This window comes from Mobula hypostoma, chromosome 2 (assembly GCF_963921235.1).
Source record: "Mobula hypostoma chromosome 2, sMobHyp1.1, whole genome shotgun sequence".
Lineage (NCBI taxonomy): Eukaryota > Metazoa > Chordata > Chondrichthyes > Myliobatiformes > Myliobatidae > Mobula > Mobula hypostoma.
Genome location: NC_086098.1, coordinates 200,500,777 through 200,528,686, shown reverse-complemented (window position 1 = coordinate 200,528,686; position 27,910 = coordinate 200,500,777). Strand labels below are relative to the sequence as shown.

General features: G+C 37.6%; 2 protein-coding genes across 5 annotated transcripts in view; both read left to right on the top strand.

Annotated features, from left to right (window-relative positions):
• cse1l (CSE1 chromosome segregation 1-like (yeast)) overlaps positions 1 to 16,294 on the top strand; it is a 50,324-nt gene extending 34,030 nt beyond the window's left edge. Inside the window, exons 15-25 of the mRNA XM_063041397.1 lie at positions 204 to 340; positions 522 to 625; positions 1,187 to 1,284; positions 5,131 to 5,281; positions 10,278 to 10,486; positions 11,792 to 11,889; positions 12,745 to 12,830; positions 13,064 to 13,145; positions 13,649 to 13,795; positions 14,459 to 14,690; positions 15,577 to 16,294. Of these exons, the coding sequence (XP_062897467.1) occupies positions 204 to 340; positions 522 to 625; positions 1,187 to 1,284; positions 5,131 to 5,281; positions 10,278 to 10,486; positions 11,792 to 11,889; positions 12,745 to 12,830; positions 13,064 to 13,145; positions 13,649 to 13,795; positions 14,459 to 14,690; positions 15,577 to 15,666 (1,434 nt within the window). The 3' untranslated portion in view covers positions 15,667 to 16,294. The remainder of the gene's footprint in view (positions 1 to 203; positions 341 to 521; positions 626 to 1,186; positions 1,285 to 5,130; positions 5,282 to 10,277; positions 10,487 to 11,791; positions 11,890 to 12,744; positions 12,831 to 13,063; positions 13,146 to 13,648; positions 13,796 to 14,458; positions 14,691 to 15,576) is intronic.
• A 3,677-nt stretch (positions 16,295 to 19,971) lies between these two features.
• Positions 19,972 to 27,910, top strand: part of stau1 (staufen double-stranded RNA binding protein 1) — a 47,460-nt gene continuing 39,521 nt past the window's right edge. For all 4 annotated transcript variants that reach the window (XM_063041395.1, XM_063041396.1, XM_063041394.1 and 1 more), the window contains exons 1-2: positions 19,972 to 20,145; positions 24,906 to 25,180. In XM_063041395.1, the coding sequence (XP_062897465.1) occupies positions 24,985 to 25,180 (196 nt within the window). In that variant the 5' untranslated portion in view covers positions 19,972 to 20,145; positions 24,906 to 24,984. The remainder of the gene's footprint in view (positions 20,146 to 24,905; positions 25,181 to 27,910) is intronic.

Genomic DNA, 27,910 nt, shown 5'->3' with positions numbered 1-27,910 from the left:
GTTCCTCTTAACTTTAGCAAATATTAATTCCATAAATGTGCTTGTAACAATGCATTATGCCACAATTTTATGTTGAGTGACAAGTTTAATTTGTAAATAGGGATATATAACTTAAGTTTAAATTAAATGTTCTGATATTTTTGGCTAATATTCAGTGTCTATTAGAGTATTGCTACTGTAAAAGTAACATGTTAATTTAACAGCTTCCCAAGGAACAACTTTTGGTGTCCCTCCCACTGTTAATTAACCACTTACAAGCAGAAAACATTGTTGTTCATACATATGCCGCTCACGCTATTGAAAGGATATTCACTATGAAAGGACCTAACAATGCCACTTTGTAAGTATTTCAACATACTATAGCAGTTGAGGTCTGTTTTTCTAGTTTGCTAAGGTGTTGACTTCTGAGTTTTGTATTTTGTGTTTTGAGTTATGTTAAGTAAATCAATACTGGCTCTCTAAAATTTTTAGTGAAAGGTGTCATTTGTTTAAGTGGTGAGTTAATATGTTTTTGTTTCCAGAATATCCCCTGTGGAGTTGGCCCCTGTGGTTGAACACCTATTAACAAATCTTTTTAAAGCCCTAGCTTTGCCTGGGTCTTCTGAAAATGAATATGTTATGAAAGGTGAGAAGAATTTAGCAGTGGTTTGTTCATCACCTTCAGATTAGTTCATTATATTTCAGATGATATTCCAAAAATGAGATTTGCTGCTTTGCACTTCTGTGAATATATAGAATCGTTTTTCATATGTATATACTAGCAAACAATAAGGGGGAGAGGGTGTGCATCAGAACTCACCGCCTAGATCAGAAAATAGGTGAGTAGTGGAGGAATCCTTTTTAAGTAAAAGTGACATTTTGGCATAGTTTGAACTTGCCTTGCAAAGTAGGGATCTGTAATGTGCTTTGCATGTTAGTTGTAAATGAATGGCTACTCTTTTCATTTCCATTCAGCTGGATACTCTTTGTCAGAACATGGATGATGAATTACTCCAAAAAGTGTACAGCCATTCAACAACCAGAGAAGAATGTTAAATGTTAATATTGTGCATTCCAAATCACTTGTTAGTGCACATGTCATTGTTCGTATATTTTAAACCAGCTCATTTAGGTGGCTATTCATCCATATCAAGGAAAGGATGTTTAAGAAAAGAATGTCTGCTGAATGTTTTCTCTTTGTTAACAGCTATTATGAGAAGTTTCTCACTTCTCCAGGAAGCAATTGTTCCTTATGTTCCCACACTGATTAACCAGTTAACACAGAAGCTATTGGTAGTTAGCAAGGTAAAGTACACGGTTTCAAATCTCATATGTATCTTGGTTATATTAAAATTAGATTAGAATGTTCAAAATGCTTTAGTTTGAATAAGCAACACACACAAAATGCTGGAGAAACTCCGCAGGCCAGGCAGCATCCATGGAAAAAAGTGCAGTCGATGTTTTGGGCTGAGGCCCTTCAGCAGGACTGGAGAAGAACACAGGAGTAGATTTGAAAGGTGGGGGAGGGGAGAGAAAAACAAAAGGCGATAGGTGAAACCAGGAGGGGGAGGGATGAAGTAAAGAACCAGGAAGTTGATTGGTGAAAGAGATATAGGACTGGAGAAGGGGGAGTCCGATAGGAGAGAACAGGAGGCCATGGAAGGAAGAAGGGGGGGGGGGGGAAAGGAGCACTAGAGGGAGGCGATGGGCAGGCATGGAAATAAGGTGAGACAGGGAAAAAGGATGGGGAATGGAGAGGAATGGGGCCATTACCAGAAGTTGAAGAAATCGATGTTCATGCCATCAGGTTGAAGGCTACCCAGATGGAAAATGAGGTGTTGTTCCTCCAACCTGAGTGCGGTCTCATTGTGACAGTAGAGGAGGCCATGGATTGACATAACGGAATGGGAAGTGGAATTAAAATGGGTGGCCACTGGGAAATCCCACTTCTGGTGGATGGAGCATGGGTGCTTAGCGAAACATCTTCCGGTCTACGTCAGGTCTCACTGATATACAGGAGCCACACCGGCAGCACCAGACGCAGCATATAACCCCAAAAGACTCTCAGTTGAAGTGTTGCCTCACCTGAAAGGACAGTTTGGGGCCCTGAATGGTAGTGAGGAAGGAATTGTAGGGTTATGTGTAGCACTTGTTCTGCTTGCTAGGATAAGTGCCAGGAGGGAGATAAGTGGGGAGGGACGAATGGACAAGGGAGTTGCATAGGGAGCAATCCCTGCGGAAAGCAGAAAGTGTGTGGGGGGGGAGGGTGGAGATGTGCTTGGAGATGGGGGAAGTTCTGGAGAATTATGGCTGGACGTGGAGGCTGATGTGGTAGGTGAGGACAAGAGGAGCCCTATCCCTGGTAGGGTGGTGGGCAGATAGGGTAAGAGCAGACGTGTGTGAAATGGAAGAGATATGGTTGAGAGCAGCGTTAATGATGGAGGAAGGGGAGCTGCTTTCTTTGAAAAAGGAGGACATCATCTTCGTTCTAGAATGAAAAGCAGATGCGGCAAAGACAGAGGATTTGAGAGAAGGGGATGACATGTAACAGGATGGGAAGAGGTGTAGTCCAAGTAGCTGTGAGAGTCTGTGGGTTAATAATAGACATCGTGTGTGTTGCTTGGATTTCCAGCATCTGCAGATTTTCTCGTTTGTGTTTTCAGTTTGAATAAGTAATGTTATTTCTGTTCTTCTTGATCATTTTACCTTTGAATATGATTACCACTAATTTTGATCTATTTAGTTTGAGTATTTTTCAAAAGTCATTTTCGCACCTTGTTTCAGCAAGTGTTTCTGACTTTGAGTTAAACTGTGTAAGTTCTAAAATAGATGTCCCTGTATCCACCTAAAATAAATGGTGTTCAGGCTATTCAGCAGTCTTCAAACTGCTCCTCTTGCATACCCGTGACAACATGAACAAATTCTAGCTCCAAAGTTCTCTTGTTGCACAACTTCACTTCACCTTATCTGCCTTTTTAGCACAGTTTTTATTTTATTACGGGTGAAAGGGTTATCAAACTTCTTGATATTTTATGCCAAGGCTTGATTTCACTATTCCCAACCCACCACACCAATGTCCTTCTGTCCTGAAAGATCATTTTTTTGCACCAAGGCATCAGCATCTTCCTTTTGGGTATATTTCAGTATTTAAACAGCACAATATCATGCTTCTTCAGTCTTTCACAGTACATCCACTTTTGTGACTTGAAGACCTCTCCTGTCCTCACAACTACTCTCCACAACAGATTTTTTTTTAATGCTTTAAGAATTGTTATTCTACTTGTATTCCACTGTGTGGTGCTCTGTATCTTATTGGCAATTGATAGCATAGCTTCACTTGCCTCAATCTTTTTATTTGATCATGAAATCATAAGACATGGGTCGAATAGCCTATTTCTGCTTCTATCAAGTCTGCTCTGCCATTCGATCATGGTTGATTTCTTATCTCTCGCAATCGCTTCTCTTGCTTCTCCCTGTAATCTTTGACAACCTTACTAATCAAGAACCTATCAACTTCTGCTTTAAATGTACCCAATGACTTGGCCTCTGCAGCAGTCTGTGCACTAAATTCCAAATTCACCACTTTCTGGCTAAAGTTCCTCCTTAGCTATGTTTTGAAGGGATGCCCTTCTACTCTAATGCTTTGCCCTCTGGTCCTTAACTCTCCTTCTCTTGAAAACATTCTCTGTCCACTCTATCCAGGCCTTTCAGTGTTCAATAGGTTTCACATTATCTTCTAAACTCCAGTAAGCGCAGGCCCAGAGCTATCAAACACTGCTCATATGCTAACCTATTCATTCCCAATCTTAACTTTGTAAACCTCTTCTAGACCCTTTCCAATGCCAGCAGGCCCTTCCTTAGATAAGGGACCCAAAACTGCTCACAATACTCCAGTTGCAGTCTGACCAATGCCTTATTAAGCCTCAGGGTTACAGCTTTCCTTTTATATTCTAGTCCTCTTGAAATGAATGCTAACATTGTTTGCTTTCCTTACTACTGATTTGACCTGCAAGTTAACCTTCAGGGAAACCTGCACTAGGATTCCCAAGTCCCTTTGCACCTCCAGTTTCTGAATTTGCTCCTGTTTAGGGAGTAGTCTATGCTTTTATTATTTCTACTGTCATTATACACTTCCGTACACTTTATTCCATCTGCCACTTCTTTGTCCATTCTCCTAATCTGTCCAAGTCCTTCGGCAGATTCGTTACTTCTTCAAAACTAATTGACCCTCCACTTTTCCTTGTATCATCCATAAACTTGGCCAGAAAGCCATCATTTTAATCATCCAGATTGTTACCTATAATGTGAAAAGAAGCTGATCTAACACTCACCCTGATGAACACCACTGGTTACTGGCAGCCAACCAGAAAATGTCCTTTTTCCCCTACTTTGCCATCTGCCAGTCAGCCAATCTTCTGCCCATGCCAGTGTATCTCTTATAATACAGTGGGCTCCTATCTTGTTTGGCAGCCATATATTCAGCACTTTGTTAAAGGCCTGAAAACCCTAGTTAGGAACGTCGCCTGGCTCTCAGACTCTCCTTTATCCTGTTTGTTACTTTCTTGTAGAATTCCAACAGATTTGTTAAGCAAGATTTTCCTTTGAGGAAATGCTGACTTTGGGGTACTTTATCATGTGCCTGCAAGTACTCTGAAACCTCATTCTTACGTGTTTTTTTAAACTTGCTTTTAGCTATATACTTTGAGGTTCCAGCACTCTTGTGGCGACTGAAAAATTAACTCTGTAATACAGCATCTCTACTATTACCCCCCTGCCCCATCATGACCCTTGACAGATGTCAATTTTTTTCCCAACTCACTAGTTTCATCTTTTGGACGTCCTTGCATTGTTATTTCATACTGCTTTGCTTTTACATAAATAAATATTTGACCTTGATAGTTTGTTTGTGCACATTTGTAGTGCAAAAAGGTGCTCTGTTATCTTGTGCGTGACATGATAAATTGAGGTCCTAAGGATATCTCAGATGAACATTCAACACCCATGTGTGTCAAAGCAGAATTCTTTTGCCTTCTGATCAATGTCTTAAATTACAGGTTATTTAATCATTTGTTGCTGAATCTTTAATTTCTTTATCTTTGTTTTGGCAAATTTTAACGGTTGATAGTTAACTTGAATTTGGTCTTGTCCTAGAATCCAAGCAAGCCACACTTCAACCATTATTTATTTGAGTCCCTTTGCCTTTCTGTGCGAATAACATGTAAACCAAATCCTATAACTGTGAGAAGTTTTGAAGAGGCTCTTTTCCCTGTGTTTACCGAAATATTGCAGAATGACGTGCAAGGTAAGTGTTGTTCTAAATAATTTCATTCGTTACACAGTTTTTGATGGTTACAGTGCTCTTGGCTGTGCATTTTTCAAAATGCATAGCAGTGATTTGAATCAAGATTAAGTATCATCACCTTACCAGAGGAACTGGAGAAATATAATTGTATGTTGCTGGTCTGTATGTTTAATTGTAGAAGTCACTGAGGTACCTGTTGGGCTTCAATTTTGAATTTGAGGCAACCCATTGTAGCTGGAGTCAGCAGTCAATGCCCTACACAGCAGTAGTTAGCAGGACATTTAAGTACAAGTAATTCAATAAACTCTGATTTCTGAAACAAATACTTGTCACCAGCTATGAAATTGTCATCATTTGAGGGCACAGTGGGGCAGATAGTACATCAGCTGCTTTACAGCTTAAGTGATCTGGAATTGAACCTGATCTCCAGAGCTGCCTGTGTGAAGTTTGCACATTGCTCCTTTGACCCCATGAATTTCCTCCTGGTTTTCTCCAACATACAGTGGTGGTATAAAGTTCGTGAACCCTGTAGAATTTTATATATTTCTGCATAACTATGACCTAAAATTTGCCCGGATCTTCACGCAAGTCTGAAAACTAGATAAAGAGAACCCAATTAAATAAATAACACAAAAAACATTATACTTGTTCATTTATTTATTGAGAAAAATGGTTCAATATTACAAGTATTACTTGAAAAAGTATGTGAACCTCTGGGTAATGCCTTCTACATTAGCCATTCAGAGTCAGCTGTCCCCATCAATGAGATGAGATTGGAGGTGTTGGTTGCAGAGGTATCCTACCTTATATTTTAAAAAAATGATGCACAAACTCAGGTTGTTGACAGAGCCTGCTCTTCTTGTGCGCCATGCCTTGATCAAAACAACTTTCAGGGAACCGTAGAAGAAGAATTGTTGAGATGCATGAAGGTGGAAAAAGGCGACAGAAGCATTTCTAAAGATCTTAATGTTCACCAGTCCACAGTAAGAGAAATTGTCTACAAATGGAGGAAACTCAGTACTGTTGCTACTTTCCCTAGAAGAGGACATCCTGGAAAGATCACACCAAGAGCACAATGTGCAATGCTGAAGGAGGTGAAAAAAGAACCCAAAGGTGACAAAAGAACTGCAGAGATCTCTAGAGCTTGCTAAAGTCTCTGTTAATGTGTCCACTATAAGAAAAACACTGAACAAGAATGGTTTTCGTGGAAGGACACCATGGAGGAAACCACTGCTCTCCAAAAAAGCCCATTGCTGCACATCTCAAGTTTGCAAAGGACCACTTGGATGCTCTACGTTGCTTCTGGGACAGTGTTTAGTGGATAGATGAGACAGAAGTTGAACTTTTTGGCAGAAATGCACATTGCTATGTTTGGAGGAAAAAGGCACTGCACACCAACATCAAAACCTCATCCCAACTGTGAAGCATGGTGGAAGGAGCATCTTGGTTTGGGGCTGCTTTGCTGCCTCAGGGCTTGGACAGCTTGCAATTGTTAGGGAACAGTGAACTCAAAATTCTATCAAGACTTTTTACAGGAGAATGTCAAGGTAGCAGTCCTTCACTGAAAGCTTAATAGAAGTTGGATAATGCAACAAGACAGGGATCCAAAAGACAAAAGTAAATCAATAACAGAATGGTTGAAAAAGAAGAAAATTTGTGTTTTGAAATGGCCATCAAACTCCTGACTGTAACCCTATAAAAATGTTGTGGAAGGACTTGAAACAAGCAGTTTGTGTAAAAATTCCATTAACATCCCAGAGTTGAAGCAGTTTTGTAAGGAGGAATGACCAAAAATGCCTCCAAGCTGAATAGCAGGACTGATCAACAGTTATTGAAAGTGTTTGGTTGAAGTTATTGCTGTACAAAGGGTCACACCAATTACTGAAAGCAAGGTTCACATAGTTCTTCCAACAAATACATGTAAAATTGGATCATTTTACTTGATAAATAAGTGTTTTTGTGTTACTGTATTTATTTGATAGGGTTCTCTTTATCTAGTTTTAGGACTTGCGTGAAGATCTGATGACAATTTAGGTCATATCGATGCTGAAATAGAGAAAATTCTGCAGGGTTCACAAACCTAGCACCACAATGTGAATGGCCTGCAGAAAAATAGGATTAATTGGCCACCATATTGTCCCTAGTGTGTAGGAGTAATAAAATCTGGGGGAGTGGATGATAATGTGGGGAGGATAAAATGGGATCAGTATGTAATTCGGTATCAGTATAAATGGTTGTTGCAGATATGGAGTTGGCAGTTATCGTTTTTTTTTCAGAAAAAGGAATCTACAATCCTTAACCTGCTCTGACCTACACGTTACTCCAAGCCAATCAATGTGGCTAATTCTAACTACTAAGAGGATATGGGACAATAAATACTGGCATTTGAGCAGCATCCATTTCTCATGAACTAATAATTTTCTAACAAGTCCAATTAAGAAAAAGGAAGTTTGGGCACCCCGGTCAAAATTTCTGTCATTGTGAATAGCTAAGTGAGTAAAAGATGACCTGATTTCCAAAAGGCATAATGTTAAAGATGACATATTTCTTTAATATTTTAAGCAAGATTACTTTTTTATTTCCATCTTTTACAGTTTCAAAATAACAAAAAAAGGAAAAGGGCCCGAAGCAAAAGTTTGGGCACCCTGCATGGTCAGTACTTAGTAACATCCCCTTTGGCAAGTATCACAGCTTGTAAGCACTTTCTGTAGCCAGCTATGAGTCTTTCAATTCTTGTTTGGGGTATTTTTGCCCATTCTTCCTTGCAAAAGGCTTCTAGTTCTGTGAGATTCTTGGGCCATCTTGCATGCACTGCTCTTTTGAGGTCTTTTCTTCTTCAATAATTTTATTGATTTCTTACATAAAAGAATAGAGTACAGTAGGATATATAATGTATTGATTACAATATATTGAAATCACAAATAGTCTCATTACCCCATATCCAATACATTAAATTTAAACATAATATTGAAAAGAGATAATTTTATTATACAAAAAAATCTAATCCCACTACCAGAAAAAAAAACAGCTGTTTGGTTTAAAAAAAGAGAAAAGGAAAAAAATCATCATCATATAATAAAACATTGTTAGCCAACATTTGTGCTTAATAGCAAATTAAAGATTTTGAAAATAATTCAAAGAAGGTCCCCACAATGTTAAAAAATCTTGTCTAGGTTCAGAAATTGAACAGTGAACCTTCTCTAAATTTAAGTGTGACATAACGTCATTTAACCAATGAGTATGAGTAGGTGGAGTGGCATCCTTCCACTTAAGCAACAATGCCCTCCTGGCTGTAAGAGAAATAAAGGCCAAAATATGCAATCATGTGACTCCAAAATAATATCATTTCGTCCAACAATACCAAATAAGGCAGTCAAAGGATTAGGTTTAAAATTTACTTTAAAAAGCACCAAAAAAGTTTGGAATACTTCCTTCCAATATTTTTCAGGACTCGGTCAATTCCAAAACATAGGCCTATCCACAGATTTTTCGATGCTGTTTAGGTTGGGGGACTGTGAGGGCCATGGCAAAGCCTTCAGCTTGTGCCTCTTGAGGTAGTCCATTGTGGATTTTGAGGTGTGGTTAGGATCATTATCCTATGTAGAAGTCATCCTCTTTTCATCTTCAGTTTTTTTTACAGATGGTGTGATGTTTGCTTCCAGAATTTGCTGGTATTTAATAGAATTCATTCTTCCCTATACCAGTGAAATGTTCCCCGTGCCACTGGCTGCAACACAAGCCCAAAGCGTGATCGATCCACCCCCGTGCTTAACAGTTGGAGAGGTGTTCATTTCATGAAATTCTGCACCCTTTTTTTTTCTCCAAACATACCTTTGCCCATTGCGGCCAAAAAGTTCTATTTTAACTTCAACAGTCCACAGGACTTGTTTCCAAAATGCATCAGGCTTGTTTAGATGTTCCTTTGCAGACCTATGACGCTGAATTTGGTGGTGAGGATGCAGGAAAGGTTTTCTTCTGATGACTCTTCCATGAAGGTCATATTTGTGCCGGTGTCGCTGCACAGTAGAACAGTGCACCACCACTCCAGAGTCTGTTAAGTCTTCCTGAAGGTCTTTTGCAGTCAAACGGGGGTTTTGATTTGCCTTTCTAGCAATGCTACGGGCAGTTCTCTCTGAAAGTTTTCTTGGTCTTCCAGACTTCAACTTGACCTCCACTGTCCCTGTTAACTGCCATTTCTTAATTACATTACGAACTGAGGAAGCGGCTACCTTCCTCAGAAAACTCTGAAAACGCTTTGCTATCTTATAGCCTTCTCCTGCTTTGTGGGCATCATTTATTTTAAGTTTCAGAGTGCTAGGCAGCTGCTTAGAGGAGCCCATGGCTGCTGATTGTTGGGACAAGGTTTGAGTAGTCAGGGTATTTATAAAGCTTTGAAATTTGCATCACCTGGCCTTTCCTAACGATGACTGTGAACAAGCCATAGCCCTAACAAGCTAATTAAGATCTGAGACCTTGGTAAAAGTTATCTGAGAACTCAAATCTCTTGGGGTGCCCAAACTTTTGCATGGTGCTCCTTTCCTTGTTTTCGCTCTAAAATTGTACAAAACAAAAATAATACATTAATCTTGCTTAAAATGTTGAAAAGAATGTTTCATCTTTAACTTTATGACTTTTGGAGATCAGTTCATCTTCTACTCACTTAACTATTCACAGTAACAAATTTTGACCGGGGTGCCAAAACTTTTGCATGCCACTGTATGTAGATGCTTTACTTTTTCAAGTTTCAGTCAGTTTTGCAACATGTATTAATCCCTTATTTGATATTTAAACTGTATCATGCTTCCACTGAGAAACAGCTAGGCATCCACTTAAAGAACCTGTCTGTGAAGTAATACAAGCAGATAAATAATGATTCTGCCAGATTTTAAATTGCTTGTTCCCCAGTTTTCACGTGAGTTGACAATGGCAGATATACCTTCAGACTAGAAATTTTGGATCACAACATGATTTTAATATTGTTTCTTTTTCTCTTTAGAATTCCTCCCTTATGTGTTCCAAGTGATGTCACTGCTCCTTGAAATACACAGTGCTGATATTTCCCCCTGTTATATGGCTCTATTCCCCCACTTGTTGCAGCCACTGTTGTGGGAACGTATTGGGAACATCCCACCTCTTGTCAGACTACTTCAGGCTTTCCTGGAGAAAGGAGCAAATTCTATTTCTACAAATGCAGCTGATAAAATTGTACGTGCTTTTTTTCTTGAACTTTTTCAAATATACCCTCAAAGTAAGCAGGAAATAATATTGATTTAAAATAATTTTGTTACTGAATAGAATCTATAGAATCTAAAGAATATTTATTTAAAAAATGTATATGCAAGTTAAATCCCTAAGAAATAGTCGAAAGAATCTGAACACTAACTCGTCTGTGAGATAAGGGACTCTTCTACTTTTGTGGGATTGTAAAACTGCAGTGGAAAGGAAAGCTTGAGAAGAAGCATAATGTGCAGCCAACAATAGAAATTGTTCTTCCCAACCAATTAATTATTTTTTATAGGTTTAGAAACATTTCTTGGAATTTAATGTTCAGCAGTAGTCCTTTTGAGTTACCCAGGCTTTTGTCTTAATAATCACCTCGACAGAGACAGCATATGCACTTATTGAGTGACCGATTTATTAGGTACCTCCTATATCTAATAAAGTGGCCACTGAGTTCATGGTTTTCTGCTGCTGTAGCCTGTCCACTTCAAGGTTTGATGTGTTGTGTACTCAGAGAGGCTCTTCTGCACACCACTGTTGTAACATGTAGTTATTTGAGCTACAGTCACCTTCCTGTTAGCTTGAACTGGTCTGGCCATTCTCCTCTGGCCTGTCTCATTAACAAAGTACTTTTCCCCTTTCCCATGGAATTATTCCTCACTGGATGTTTCTTTGTATTTTTTATCATTCTCTGCAAACTCTAAAAACTGTTCTGTGTGAAAATCCCAGGAGATCAGCAATTTCTGAGATACTCAAACTATCCTGTTTGGCAACAACAATAATTCCATGGTCAAAGGCATTTCCCCGTTCTGATTTTTGGTCTGAACCAGAACTGGACCTTTTGACCATGTCTGTATGCTTTTATGCATTGTGTTGCTGCCATGTGATTGGGTGATTCTATATTTGCTGTATCCAGTAAAGTAGCCACTGAGTGTACAGCATCAAAGAACAAATTAATTTTCAATGTTATGCCATATTATGAACCTGAAGCATTTTTATTTATCCTTTAGTCTTATTATACAATGTCACGATATCCAAAATGTCAATTGCTTGTTTCTGTAAATCACTACATATGTGTAGAGACTTTAATGTCAAACTTTATGAATTTGTAGTGAACTCATTTTTTTGAGACTTTGCCAATACTTCCATCGTAAAGAGCTGAATCTGCTGACCACATCAAGATGAATATGAATCCTTGACCAGTATTGTTGTTTAGTGATTGACACTGAGAAGACACTAAGGGTATTGACTGGATTTTTATCTGACTTGGTTTCTCTCTTTAAATTATAGCCAGGATTGCTAGGAGTCTTCCAAAAGTTAATTGCATCCAAAGCAAATGATCATCAAGGCTTCTACCTACTTAACAGTATAATTGAGCACATGCCTTCGTAAGTAAAGACTAAGTTTATGTAACTGCTTAACATTAACAAGAAAATAAACTGTGCTTATGGATTAGCAACACACACAAAAGTTGCTGGTGAATGCAGCAGGCCAGGCAGAATCTCTAGGAAGAGGTACAGTTGACGTTTCGGGCTGAGACCCTTCATCAGGACTAAATGAAGGAAGAGCTAGTAAGAGATTTGTAAGGGGGAGGGGGAGATCCGAAATGATAGATGATTTAATTCCACGTCCCATCCTCATTCTGATATGTCTATCCATGGCCTCCTCTACTGTAAAGATGAAGCCACACTCAGGTTGGAGGAACACCACCTTATATTCCGTCTGGGTAGCCTCCAATCTGATGGCATGAACATTGACTTCTCAAACTTTGGCTAATGCCCCACCTCCCCCTCGTACCCCATCTGTTATTTATTTATTTATATACACACTTTCTTTTTCTCTCTCTCCTTTTTCTCCCTCTGTCCCTCTCACTATACCCCTTGCCAATCCTCTGGGCTTCCCCCCTCCCCCTTTTCTTTCTCCCTGGGCCTCCTGTCCCATGATCCTCTCATATCCCTTTTGCCAATCAACTGTCCAGCTCTTGGCTCCATCCCTCCCCCTCCTGTCTTCTCCTATCATTTCGGATCTCCCCCTCCTCCTCCCACTTTCATATCTCTTACTAGCTCTTCCTTCATTTAGTCCTGATGAAGGGTCTCGGCCCGAAACGTCAACTGTACCTCTTCCTATAGATGCTGCCTGGCCTGCTGCGTTCACCAGCAACTTTATGTGTGTTGCTTGAAATTACAGCATCTGCAGATTTCCTCATGTGTGCTAATGGATTATCCTTGTTTGTTATTTGTCAGTGATGTCATACACCAATACAGGAAACAGATCTTCATTTTGCTTTTCCAGCGACTTCAGAATTCAAAAACAACAAAATTTGTTAAAAGTAAGCTCATTTTTTGAAGTACTTTAATTTTACATTTGTTTATCTTTTTCAAAGTGAAAAAGCTTTTTCTCTTCCACTCCATAATTCTATGTTTGGTCCAGTAAATAAGATCTTTTATTTAATTGTATGTGTACATTGCACTAACTGTATTTAGGTGAATTTGGGTCATGTACTTGGACAATAATATTATCCATATGCTGAATGTCTGAAATTGTTTTTACTTTCCCTCATAGGTTTTCTAGTATTTGTTAACCTTTATGCTGTAAAATATGGAGCAATAGCTTTGCAGGAAATCTTTGATGACATACAACCAAAGTAAGTTCAGTTTAAATGAAATATAAAAAGAAATGTGAAGTACAGTACAAATATCTCTGTGCTTTGTGTTGGTGTCAGTAAAATCCTTGAATGGGTTTCAGTCTCCTCCTCCATGCTGTCGCCACACACATACACACATGCACGCATGTGCACAAGTAAAAGTAACAATGTTTCAGCAATTTGAAATTAAAAAATGTAGATAGTGGAAACATATCAGGCAGCATTTTGCCACAATGCTATTTGACCTCCTGAGTTTTTGAAGGCAGCAATTTTATTTCTGCAGAAAGAAACTTCCATTCAGCTTTTTCATATTCACAATTTGGTTGGAACATGGCTAGTTACAATTATTGAATATCATATGATTTGGAGGGTCTTGTGCTATTTTTGGTTTTTTTTTTGCATAGCTTGCTAAATGGTCAGTGTACCACATTGAAAGTTGTTAAGTTAACAAATTTTACATCTGTTTACTATTCCTTTAATAAAATGATTAACTTTTATTTCAGAATGTTTGGTATGGTCTTGGAAAAAATTGTTGTTCCAGAGGTGCAGAAAGTATCTGGGCAAATTGAGAAAAAGATTTGTGCAGTAGGAATTACAAAGATCCTAACAGAGTGCCCGTCAATGATGGACACTGACTACACAAAGCTGTGGTAAGCTGCTCGTTTTAGAATGATGGAATTTTGCTTCAGATCCAGCTTTGCAGATGTTTCTAGTTTTCATTGTACATATTCAGGCCCAAGAAAATTTTTGGTAAGAGTTAAATACAGTGTAGCTTTGTACCATAAGTTGTATTTCTTTTTCATTAAGGACATCTAAGTGAGTAAAGATACAGGGTAATTGGGCTGCTTTTGTGTGTTGCTAGGGAAACTGTTAAAAGAACTAGAGTTATCTTACAAAATTATTCATGAGCAGTCTCTTCAATTAAATTGAAGTGTTCACTTTTTCACGTGCAGATTCTTTGTATTACTGTTGGACACAGTAAAATGTAACTGCAAAGAGTTAGAGCAGGAGAAGACTGGTTTCAGTGGTGGTATTACTACATCACTTATAGCTTTGCATTGCGTTGATTTCTCCTGACACAATTTGTAAGCTCGAAACTAGTATGACTTCAGATGGTAACAGTACTAATAAATCCTATATTTTCCTATGATCCTATATTTCCTTTTACTGTGACTGGGTGGTAAAACAGGAATTTGTGACTAAATTTCCCCCTCCCCTTCTAAAGAGATAAAGGGATCCAGTTGTTCATGTTATTGGCAGAAATTTGAGAATCCTTAAGATTATTGACTCTTAATAAATATTAATTTTAACAGGACTCCTTTACTCCAAGCTCTTATTGGTTTATTTGAGTTGCCTGAAGATAACAGCATTCCTGAAGATGAGCATTTCATTGATATAGAAGATGCACCAGGCTATCAGACAGCTTTCTCTCAGCTGGCATTTGCAGGAAAGAAAGAACATGATCCGATTGGTGCAACTGTTAGCAATCCAAGAGTTCATCTGGCCCAGTGCCTTCACAAACTCTCCACAGCATGCCCAGGCAGAGTAAGTATTGCAAATGGGCATTGTAAAAGAATTGAATAAGATTTCTTTATATTGATTGAAATGTTTCCTTATTATACAAGAGTGAGAAAAGTACTTTTATTATGCTGTGGTAGCAATGGCAGAGGTATCAGAACAGGATTTTTTTTTCATGTGAAGTATTGGTTCTTTACTGGAAGGGCTCCAGAGATACCAGAAACCTGATACAACATGCTATTGACATTATTATAAACCAAGTGGAGAATCCCAGTGAAAACCATTCCTAGACAGTTATCCTCTACTTAGGACAGAATATTTAATGAATCTCTGTTATTGGTAAGTGTTTTAGACTATAGCCAGCTCACCTGAGTCAGCGATGAAATCAGTTTCCAGATTAAATTCTCCATTCAGAGGAATGTGGAAATTCAGTGGCAGAATGTTTTCAAGATGGAGAGCTCGATTGATTTTATTTTTTGATATTAGGGGAATCAAAAGATTATGGAGTTAGTGAAGAAAAGTGATGCTGAAAATATTCACAAATGTATTAATTGGAGTAGGCACTAAGAGTCAAATGACCGACTTCAGCTTTAATTATGTACTTGCCAATGTAAGCTTTCATACTTTGTTCTCATTTTTACCAAATGAGCAAAATCTTGCTGAAACTAATTTCCAAGACTTGAAACTTAGCTAATGTTACTTGCAGCAGACTAGTGGTTTTGAAGATTGCATTTAAATAAATAATATGTGGGGCTTTTTTTTAAAAAAGTAGAAATCAATTTGGGGGACACAAGACATTCGGATTATTTCTGGGTACAAATTCATGTGTGCTATGAAATATGTGAACTTAAACATCTTGTGCGATCATTTAATCAAGAATGACATGATTCATTTTGTGTTTTATTTTCTTTAGGTGCCATCGATGATCAGTACAAGTTTGAATGCTGAGGCATTACAGTTTTTGCAAAGCTATCTTCAGGCTGCAAGCGTACAACTGGTGTGAAGCTTTCGAGTTTAACTAAAGACACTGTTTGAGGCTTTTTGCCGTGGGTGCTTACACAGTGAACGTCATTTGATTTCAAGTGCAGTAGGAATATCCTGAGGATGTAGTTCTGGCTGGTAATGATTATGATCATTTACGTCCTGATGCATTTTTATCCTCTAGGCTTAATGCTACTAGTTTCTTTACACCAACCTTTCTCCTATTATTTATGTCTTGGTAATCTGACTACAAAGTATAAAAGTGATAAAGCACCTCTTGATGCATTGCTGTGTACAGTTACTCTGGTGTAAAATAAAAATGGAATATAAAATCTTGTTGTTTGTTTTAATCATTTCATCCCTTTAAGATTTCTTAAAACAACAGATTTTCTATTTGCAAATGAAAAGGGATGGATGATGGATTTGGTTGCAGGATCGTATCCATAATGTATGGTGAGTTCTTAGAGCTCTGCATATTCCTGCTGAAGCCTGGCAGTTTCTTAATCAGAGAAGGTCAGCAAGTGTTTTCCAACTCTGTAACCCGACCCAAATGAACTTTAAAATCTTTAATCTGTCACTGTGGTGTATTATCTTTTAGTATTTATATACTATTCCATTGTTAAAGATATTCAAATAAATTACTATCTGGCTGAAAGGTATGTGTGTGTAATTTTGGCATATTCCTAATGTAAAGGATGGAGAATTCTGAAGAGGCTGAACTGTACAGATGGAGATTAAATATTTCACTTGGTTCACAATGATAGAATAGAGAATATAGCTTATATTGAAAGTAAAGTATGTTGGCTGATGCGGGTTAAATTCGGTTTGTGCAAATCGCCAATCTAAGAAACCAGTTTCCTCCTTGACTTCAATTGATATTTAGATTTATTTCCAAAAATAACTGAGATATGGTATGAGTAATTTAGGTTGCTTGATAGATGTGGTTTGCCTAGGAGGCACAGATCACTTGGGGCCATTGACTCATTTCAAGTTTTGGACTTTATTTTGAAACACTATAAGCAAATTGTTGCTGTTTCTCAATTGCTTCCCCATTGAACACCAGTCAAGGTGGTGGAAGATTAACATAGTGGACATAATATTTTACTTGTTTGGTCATTTTTATGTAGCTTCATTTAAATGGATCATATATGACCTGATGTTGGCTCCAATTCCCATTTTCCAACAAGATCTCATAAATGTATCTATCTTTGTCAGCAACAAACCTGTAATGATTTAGAAATCATGGCTCCCTGAAGCTCCTTTCATAAAGAGCTGATGTTCATAAACGTACTGTATGTCCCAAAGTTGTAGATTCCGTCACTGAGGGAAATGTCTTTAGAGCAGAACTCTGTCTCAGAATCTTGCATGTTTCAATGATATTTATTGTTCTAAACTTTCAGGTATAGATCCATTCTGTTCTGTGAACCCTCAGTGAACAGTTCCACAGGCACAGGACAAGAATAATGTTCTGTCTAGCTTCATTGAGTTAGTTGGTATAATAAATGTACAAATAATGTTTTAGGTTAGTTTTTGTTTTCCAAACACATTGGTTTGGTCAAGGTCACTGATAAGTAACTCCCTTAAATCGAAGTTTAAAGAACTTTTTTAAAAAAAAAGTCTTCAAATTATGAACTTAGCTTTGACAGTGACTATCAGAGTACTTCAGTTAAGGATATTAAAGACAAACCTAGTTTTGTTCATAAAGGCATAATTGATATGCATATCTTTCAGTTGAGGTTATGATAGTACTTGGAAGCACTGAAATTGACTACAGCATCATTGCTTTTTCTGGAAGATGGCAGCTAGCCATCTATTTTCAGCCGATCCTGTTGGGGGAGTCGTATGCATTTATATATAAATACATGCATAATCCATCAAGAGCTTGTATTACACTGTAATTTCTTAATGTATGTTACGTGGGGAAACTCTTCAACACACTTAGGAATGTCCTTATGTAGATCTGCTCAATTTAGTGCTCACTCGTATGCGATGGACTGAACCACAACTTAATGTACCTCAAGTTTGAGCAAAACTGGCCAACTAAAACTGGAAATCTACAACACACAACCAGTTAGCTTCCAGAATGAATGCAATTTTTGATTAACACAATCATGTTAGACAATAAAAATGAAATTTTTAATTTTATTTAACACAATACTAGATAGAGTTCCTTCTAGAGACAAGTGATTCATTGGTAGTTTTAGAAGCCATGGCAAAATGTGTGTAAACTCACTATTTTGTTTTATTGGTGACTTTGTGTAAACTTAATAGTATTAGAAGAAGTGACTTTGTGGGTACAATATTGTATTAAGTTTTACATTTATCAGCAAATTTGCTGCAAATGTGTATGCAAAAATAGTTCATTTAAATCAAGTACAATGGAAAAATACTAATTATACAAATATATCTACCGTAATTTTTCAAATGCTGTGTCATCCTAGTCTTGCCTCTGCAATCTCTTGCATGATTTTGCAGAACATAATTATACACTTCGAGTCAAACATTTGCAGTTTTCCAGTTGCAAATGCAGTTCACGCATCGATTCCATACAATTTGAGGTGCCTGTGACACTCAGTTCCTTGATATAACACAGTTTTTAGCATCAGTAAGAAATATAAGTAATAAATAAGGTTGCTATCAAATTTCAGGAACTCAAATCTGCTGATGGAAGCCTTGTTTTCTAACTGGACGGACAATGTACAGCCTAGAATTGCATTGGTTAGGGCTATGTAAATGAATGGAAGATTTTGTTAGGGTCAAGCAAATTATAAACGTGCAGGTTTTCTACCAAATCTTCATGTATAGTTATGAGGGGGAAAATACATGCAACTCTTAGTTTATAATTCTGGTGAAGTTGTTGAAAGCAGCAAATAATCAAAAATAATTTAAGTTTTATCAGTGGTTTGTGGAATACATCCCACCATTACTTCAGATGTCAAACCAACAGCTGCTACCACAGACACGGCAAAGAGGTGTCTCGGCCAAGAAGCTACCTTCAACCAATCTGCCAAAAATACATATTAATTTTTGACTTTTGCAAATTTGACTGCCGTGTTTGCTTTTAAAATGATGATAGCAGTTAAAAAGACAATTCGTTCATTAAAAAACTTTCACATACTTGGTTTATAAAATCATTGACTAATACAGTTAATTTCATGACTTGGTCTACACTAACTCAGGGAACAATCTAGTTCGTTCTCCCAGTGTCTCACTTACACATTATATTCGGTAAAGTGAACCACAGGGGTTTACAAAGGCAGGACAGAAATGAGGATTTGGCAAGACTAAGAATGAAACTTTAAAGCAATCAAATTTTATCATGCAACGGAGGTCTATGAATCTGATTTTATAAACCATAAAAGGCGTACGGTTACCGAACACGATTAAATCCCTAGCATATGTAAAGGTTCCTTATGGTTAATAGACTGCATTACCACAGAGGTTACTGTTATCTTGAAAGCAAAGAATAATCTTTTTTTTGCGCTCTCGGTAAGGTATTGCACGTTGCCCAAGACGCATCTTGAAAATGTATAATGTGATCTTTCTGTTGAAATGGGTCAACCACGAGCGAAAAAACGAGGGGAAAAAAGGGATCACTGGGGATCCGAGTCACTCCAACCACAAACTGTTCCAGCTGCTACCGTCCGGGGAACTACCGCAGCATTAAAGACAGGACCAGCAGGCTTCTTCCACCAGACCATCAGACTGATTAATTCCCGCTGACACTATTGTATTTCTAAGCTATATTGACCCGCTGTATATCTTACTGTATACATTATTTATTTAAAATTATTATAATTTGCACATTCAGACGGAGACGTAAAGATTTTTGCTCTTGTATGTGAAGGATGTAAGAAATAAAGTCAATTCAATTCAAATGCCGGCTATCCATTAACCTCCACAGACCTGACCCGTTGAGTACCTCTATCTTTTTTTGTGCGTTCCTTTCGTTCAGCATCTAAATTGAAATGCAGACCAAAGAAACTGCAGATGCTGATATTTGGAGCAACAAGTTCCCAGTGCAGATCCGAAACGTCCACTCTCTATCTCCCTCCACGGATGCTGCCTGAACCAATGTTTTCCTCTAGCGCTTTATGTGTTGGTACCAGTTTGACGCCTCAGTTGAAATGCACTCGAGGGTGGTCATAACCTGAATGTGCGAGTGGGCAGTTAAGACAAATGATTTAAGCTGCTTCATATTCACCGGCACTCCCCACCCAGACTCCGGTTGCTCATGTGAAGACCCTCCAGCCCCCGAGATCCCAGCTGCTGGGGCGGGCGCAGTTTCTGGGGTAACGCGGCGACATCAGTTCCGGTGGCGCGCGGGGATCTGGGAAGGTGAAGCGGTTAAGGTCGGTTCCGCCGCCGGTTCGTCCGATTCTCTTTAGTGTTTGCCGTGTGTCGGTAGCGGGGAAGCGGCTCATTCTCCTGCTTTGGCAGCGAATGGATTAATTCGTTTCTTCAGAAATCCAGCTTCACGTTGGCTTTTTGAAGAGAGGAGGTGAGTTGGGTTGGGGGAGGAGGGGGTTGAAAAGGGATAGCGGTGCGAGGTCCCGGTCTGGGAACTTTTTACTTGCTCGCTTGCCGAGGCCTGGCTAGTCGCCGGGATAGAGAGAGAGAGAGAGGGAGGGAGGTAGAGGGGGAGGGGGAATGGGAATGGGAGTGGGGGCGGTGGCCAGAAAAATCACGTTGGCTCTGGACTCTCCCAAGCCGCTTACATTGACGGATGTAGTTGGAAAGGGCAGGAGTGGGACGACCAAAACGATTAGGCCGCATTCTGGCTCATGTGAGTTGTCTGGTCGCTGGGCTACAGCCCTGGAATGAGAGCAATCATCTGGGAGCTTCCACCTGCGGGACAGTTATTGGAGTCGCAGCCCTTCACCAATCCGTCCACGCGACTTGTGACCTGATTACTCCGAAGTCGCCCTTTCATCCCCATCTCGCAGAATTCCGCATACTGTACTACGAATGCGTATTTTCCCCGAGGATCCTCCTGTCAGAACTTCTGAAAGGAAATGTTACTTAAGCGAATGTTTCCATTGTTGCAGGAATTGTGGTAATGTAGCTGAAAATGCCGTTTGTTGCTTAATAAATCGTGAGCAAAAATGTTTTCTAATGTAGGTGATATAGGTATTAAGTGTCAAAACAAAAGAGTTTATAGTAAATGCCAGAATAATATGTGAAATATAGGGTACAGAATCTTTTAAAGTTTGTAATTCAGATTATTGAATGATGACTGACAACCCTGATCCTCAAACATGATCCACAAATACAAGTGCTCAAGAGGAAGGTTGTTTTTCTTAAGTCTTAATAGCTTACCTAGGGTTGTCTTTGGCATTGTAAATGTACCACTTATTCTCTTAGTTAGTTTTGATGTTTGCAAGGTTTAGAACATGGGTTTAAATTTTGCTAATTCGTATTCCCCACACTCTGATTCTTACTCTGTAATGCTATGTTTTTTTGTGCAAACAGTGAAGTTTATGCAGACGAGTTCGAATACCTTGTTTTTTAATATGATTGTCATTATCAGTCCAGTTTAGCAAAAGTCATCCTAAGTTTTGAGAACAGTGATTTCTGTGCTGATGTGTTGTGGTTGTAGGGCTGTAAGAAGTTAAAGTGAAGACCATAAAATATTTTCAAAAGCAAATGCTCCAAATCTGGGAATCTGAAGTAAAACAATGAAGGAGATGATCAGCAACTCTGTTAATTAAAAACACTAATGCACTGCCCAGATGCTGCCAGACTTGCTATTTATGGCATTCTTTTTGTTCCTTGAGGCATTAAATACCACAGTAGAACTTTAAATTTAGTATGCTGTAACAAGGCATTGGTGTAGATCAGAGTAGTAAATGAAATTTGATGTAGTCCATAATGTTGATGACAAGAGATTTTATGAGTTTAAATTTTTGGAACATGGTCCCAAATTGGAATGCTCAAATCTGGAACTAATCATGGGATGTGTGGCAGTTGTTTTTAAGATAAAAATCCTAAACAATTAGTAAAGTTTTAGAATGTTATTCCTTGGGGGACAATATGATCTCCACTATGTTGTCAGTATAGAAGTGTTAGGAACATAAATAGAGAAGTTTCTGTCAGGCCAAGTCAGCTTTGGCAACTGAAGATGAAAAGCATAAAACTTCAGGAGAGACGAGCATTTCAGCACAATGGGCAAATCTAGTTTGATTTGAAAAGCTAACTGTTGCATTTTTGGCATTAAAAAAACAGGAAATTTTCTCACTCAATGGACATGCACTAAATAATTATGATATTTAGAAGTCTGAGTACACATTTCCTTGACTCAAGTAGATGGATGTAATTAAAAAGGCAGTATTTGTTAAAGTAATAATCTATTTTTAGAAACATTGGTGGATGCTTTGTTTACTGTGCCCAATTATATGAAAGGCATTAAACTATACGACACATATTATATAAATATACCAGGAAGAGTGGTTATGAATGGAAACAGAGACCTATAATTATGCAACTTGAATAATTTGATCTTTTTAGTGTTGGCTACTCAATTATTTGCAAATAGCAGGTTGATCCTGTGAAAACAAGGTTAAAAATCCTGCATTTCCATAAGGGAATGGCTGAATATAATTTTTTCATTCATAGTGACATTGCTTTCATTTTTGAGAGGTTACAGAAATAGATTTTTATCAGCTTGTGCTAACAAGCTAATGATCCTTAATAAAATATTTATTTTAAATAGTTTTAATAAATGTGCAATCAGTCCATAAATGGATACTGAAAATTATATGGAACATGACAGCACAGTACAAGCCCTTTGGCCCATGATGTTGTGCTAACCTTTTAACCTACTCTCAGATCAATCTAATGCTTCCCTCCATTTTTCTTTAATATTGTTGTGTAGTTGATCAAATTTTTTTCTATCAATGATTAAATATTTTTTTCTCTTAAGCCTCAGTTGTATACAGCATGGGATTTAAAAAAAAATTAAGTAATTCTCAGTGTTGGATTTAAAATTGATGCAATCTCAGTAGCATTTTTTTTTCTCCGTATATTTAATGCCAGTCTTCGATATTAAGTTTTCTCTTGGGAAGAAAACATTCATTTACCATATCCTTAAAATTGTCAAATGTTTTACAATTATTGAATTACTTAAATAATTGTTATGGAAGAAATCCATGCATGTTCGCTTAATAATTAAATTTAATATTATGGCTCTGATAAAATATAGTTCGGGTGTTCCCTTTTTCCTTAGTTTCATGAGAGATTCAGTAGTTTGAGATGACAAAGGGCTTCTTGTTTTAAAACAACAGCTGAAAGGATTTGGTATGAGTGCAACGTCAACATTCAAAATCCAAATATAAGGAATTGTAGTAACAGATGTCTTAATAGGATGTCATTGAGCAAAAATAGGAAAATGGCATGACTTCATTCATTACTGAAAAAGGAACAGGAGAACATGGGATCAGTGTGATAGAATGTCCTGTATAAACTTTGAACAGAACAATGGTGGGCAGAAGATCTAAATGAAAAGATATGTTACTGGTAACTCTTTTGAAAACTATTTTGCATGTAATGATCAAAAAGGCTCACACATTATTTTGCTTTATGGTGAGATTTTACCTTGCAGTTAAAGAGATACTATTGTACTCTAGTCTGTATGCTGTTTAGGATCATTCAGAATACATTTTTAATCAGACTTTGATCTGTGAACTCTGTGTGCCCAAAGGCTTTGTCTTTTAATATGTTTGTCTAGCAAGAAGGCTGTCAATTTCAGATCCTAAGCCAACTAATAAGTTTTAAAAAATGCAAACAACAGTTTTATAAGTTATAATTGCTTTTTGAGGAAGCTTTATATTACTACCATCCTCTTTGAGAAGTGCTTCTGAAGAGTTCGACTATTTAAATTTGAATATTTAAGTATGTCCACTTTCCTTTAATACTAGAGCCAAGCCGTTCCACTTGTAGAATAGATTACTGTCGATCAAACCCATCAAATTGCCAAACATTTTATGTTCCAATCTTAGTTGTGTGATCTCTTGGAGTTCAGATAGCATTTTTGTCAATCTGTGCTTTACTACTTTTTGAAAATATACAATGAAAGTTGAAGATCCTATTTAAAGAAGCTAAACACAGAAAGTAGATGGATATTGGAAGTTTTTTAAAAAAAAGTTCATCAGTAGATCAAACAGTTGGCCAAGACAGTGGCAGATAGTGTTTGGCATGGAAAAACATGAATTAATTCACTTTGGAAATGAGACTGAGAAATCAGATTATTTTCTTTACAAGAGATATGTAGGAGAGTAAACAGTGCTTTGAATACCACTAAAAAATAAATGGTGATCTGTGGAATTAATCAACCCTGTGACCCTTGATTCTAGAAGTTTTGCTGGTTAGAAATATGGTCACACTTATTAAAATTATGGCTGCAGGAGGTCATAAAATGGGTCAGATCGTGATATATGATACTAACCTGTGAAAGTTAAGAAAAGTGGGAGGTACTGTATGTGCATTTTAAAAGTACAATTTTAAGGAGAAAAACAAATTTAACAGAATCATGATTTACTATTCCCCTTGGGGTTGAGCTTCAAAAGCATTTTTGTTTATCTAATAATCTGTTTTGTTATCCGTTTTGTGCTCTTTGGAAGTACATGCAGGTGAGAATAGGATGATCCAAGAAAACATACGATGTAAAATAGACATTAAAATATAATTTGAAAGCCTGGCCATCCTGTTGATACTGTAGATCTAGTTTGGATTTAAGCTAGATTTCAAAAGTGAAGGCATGATATCTTAATATTTGTTTCCCCGACCACCTCATGTTTGTTGTCCTCTGCTGATTGCAGGTATTTCTCCCTTTTTCTTTTGAAGGAGACAGCTTCTTGGTATATCTTTATAATGCATCATGTGCAGAATCACTGATGGAAAATGATACACGGCAGCTACTTTAAGATATTTGTATCTTTTTCTTTCATAATGTGGAAACAAACTAAATTGCAAATCAGATGGGAAAAAGGCACTTTTTTCCATATCATTTAATTACTTTATGGATTGATTTGCTTGACCATTGTTTACTATGAGGATAGCTAAGCATTTTCATTTGGAGCAGCATAGAATTTCATGTTAAAGTTGCAGGCTTATTAAATTTCAAGCTTCACTTTACATAAAAGTATTAAATTATAGATCTCTTATTTTCAAATCATGATAATGCTCAGTATTGTAGTAGAGATTGGTCTTTTTGGCTGATTATTGCAACTGCTGAACTATGATAATTTTCATTTTGTTTTTCAGATAGATCCTGCTCCTGCATATTTCTGATCTTAACCGATACCTCTGAAGTCTTCTGTAAATCTAATCTTCCTATAAGTTAATGAATTGGAAGTGCGAAATGTCTCAGATTCAGGTTCATAACTCATCTTCCAGTCTATCTCAGCCTCATATGGGTAGTGCTGTTGGCCAGAGTATTCCTTCTGGCCTCGGTCCTCTGGCATCAGAAAGTGCAAGTAGACCACTTCAAAGCTCAGCTTTACCCTCTGTGTCTGCTACTTCCACCACCGCAGCTGCAGGTATGTATTGATATTTGATCAATTTCTTTACAATGTTCTTGGTCTAGCTCAGGGGTTCCCAACCTTTTTTATGCCGTGGACCAATACCATTAATTAAGGGGTCCGTGGACTCTAGCTTAGGAACCCCTGGACTTGCTTAATCTTCTGTTTTCTTTTTGTTCAACTGCAAAATGCAGCACTGAATTAATATTCCAGCTCATGAAATCTGGTGAGGCTAGCAGTTATTACTCTTCAGAATATGCAAGGAGCCAGTTGGCCCTGTGCTATATGATAGCAAGGCAGTATTCCGTGCTCTGATTTGACAATGCTTTGGGTAGTAGCAGTGCTTCTCCAAAAGAATGATGGTGATTGAAGTTCCACTAGTTATCTATAGTCAACTCTGAACAACGCTAGCGAGCAGTCCACTGTCTATTTTCTTCATTGTAAATGCTTGATTTTCCAGATTGTGGAATTCTGGAAAACTATGAAAATAGCTAAAAGCATTTGACTTCAGATGATACGGGGTATTCTCTATTGGCTTTGTCTGCATAGTTCCTCTGGAAAGACTATACTACCCTAATCTATGGAGCATAGCTGATATTATCTCGCTATTCCGTAAACACATTTGTACTTTGGATGCTTTTCCCAGCTATATCATAGTAATGGTGTATTAATTCATGGTTTATCAGGAACTTTGTCTTTTGTATTTTTGCATTTAGTTTGTACACTACTTCATTTTCTACATTCTTCCTAGGCATCTGTTCCTTGGTTTACCACCTTGGTAGCACATTCTGAAAATCTACATTGATTTATGATTTTTTTCCCCCATTACATTTCCTTGATGATCCTCAGTTATCTTCGTTTTCTTTCTTCTCCTTGCCTTCTGCCTGCCTCCACTTGATTGCTGTCAATTAGTGACAGAAGATGGGAATTAGCTTCATCAAATGTAAAACGGTTTCTGCCCTTCCTCTATTACTATCATTGAAATCAGCCTGTCTGACGTGAAGCAAAATTGAAGCCCCTTCTTCAGTTTCCACAGACCAGTCATGGCTCCATGAATCTTTCCTAATGCCACTTCCATTTGAGGCCAAAATGTGTGTTTATATTGCCAAGATCAACTTCCTTTCATCATATAGCATGCCGCAAGAACTTTGTTTATGTGTGTAACATAGCTTTCTCTCCCAGGCCCAGCACTTTCTGATCTTGATCTGTAATTCCTTTATCTTCTCAAAGCAGAATTCTCTAACCATCTTTTTGCTGACCTCTCTCAAGTACAGGATATCCAAAATGCTGTTTCCAAGCAATAAAACTGTCGTTCTGCGAATTAAAATGTCTAGAGAGAATAGTAGACACTCAAGTTATTTAACTAAATATACATTGGGTTAAGAATTTTGTAAGTGAAATGGAATTTAATGATATGCTTCCTTTAACAATTTGTTTAAATATGGGTAATTTTTGATGAATAATAACTAAAGAGGAAATTTATTTCCTTTTACTGCTGTATGTACATTGACGCCTCATATGTAGTCAGTGTTTCACTGGGTCTCTGAAAACATTGTTTTGTACTTGATCTAGAATTCTCCATTAATATACATGACAAATAGAGCTGGTGAACTCTATTGTTATATCTAACCCAAATATGATTTTGTTTTCAACCACTTGTTTCTATGGCACACTTTTGAAAATTACATCAAAGACGTAATATCCAATTTTTGGGCACATGAAAGCAAGTTAGTTTTGTTCTCTATACTATCCTCTGATTGGCTTTGAGGGACTTTAAAAGAGTTTGTATAATGTCATCCTAAGGGGACTTCATTTTAGGATATAACAATTGTCTTCATCTCTGTGCAAATCAAATCTGCTTCAAATCAACCTAGTCCAATTTTGTCTTTTGTCAAAATTGTACATAAAGTTGGACCTTGTGGTTATAATATATACAATACTCTTATGAAAAATTTAAATTGTACTTTGGATGGCAGACTTTGCTGTCATTTTTGTGTTAATGTACTAAGGAAACAAAGTTCCACCCTTTCCAAATCCTGGGTTAGATTTATATTAGACTAACCAGAGAATAATGCTGAAAAATCTGTACTTTGAATACGGTTGTCTTATGAAATGGCGTATATGCAGTTGAAAATACCTTGTAAGATATCAGCTATCTTTTATAGTTGAAGAAAAAGTGGTTTATTTTATAAAATTAACTACATTTATGTTGTGAGCTGTTCTGATGGCACAGAAAATTAATATAGACTATGCTAGCTTAAGAAGGAATTAAAGTGTGGGTTGTTTTCATAAGGGGCTTGTGTAGTTGTGGAAATCCTGTACTTATAGAGTCCAAGAGCCCAGCAGTACAGAACCAGACCCTTTGGCTCAACTAGTCCATACTAAGCTATTCTGCCTAGAGCCGTCAACCTGCACCTAGACCTCAAAATCTCAAATTTTGCGTCAAATGTTGAAATTGAACCAGCGTCCACCACTTCTACTGGCAATTTGTACCACAATCTCATCGCCCTCTGAGTGAAGAAGTCCCTCTTAAATATTTTCCCTTAACCAATGACCTCTAGTCCTAGTCTCACATAGCCTCAGTAGAAAAAAGCTTGTTTGCATTTACCCGATCTCTATCACTCATAATTTTGTATACCTATATTAAATCTTCCTTCATTCTCCTATACACCAGGGAATAAAGTCCTAGCCTACTCAACCTTTCCCTATAACTCAGCTCCTCAAGTACCAGAATTTTCTCTTTACTCT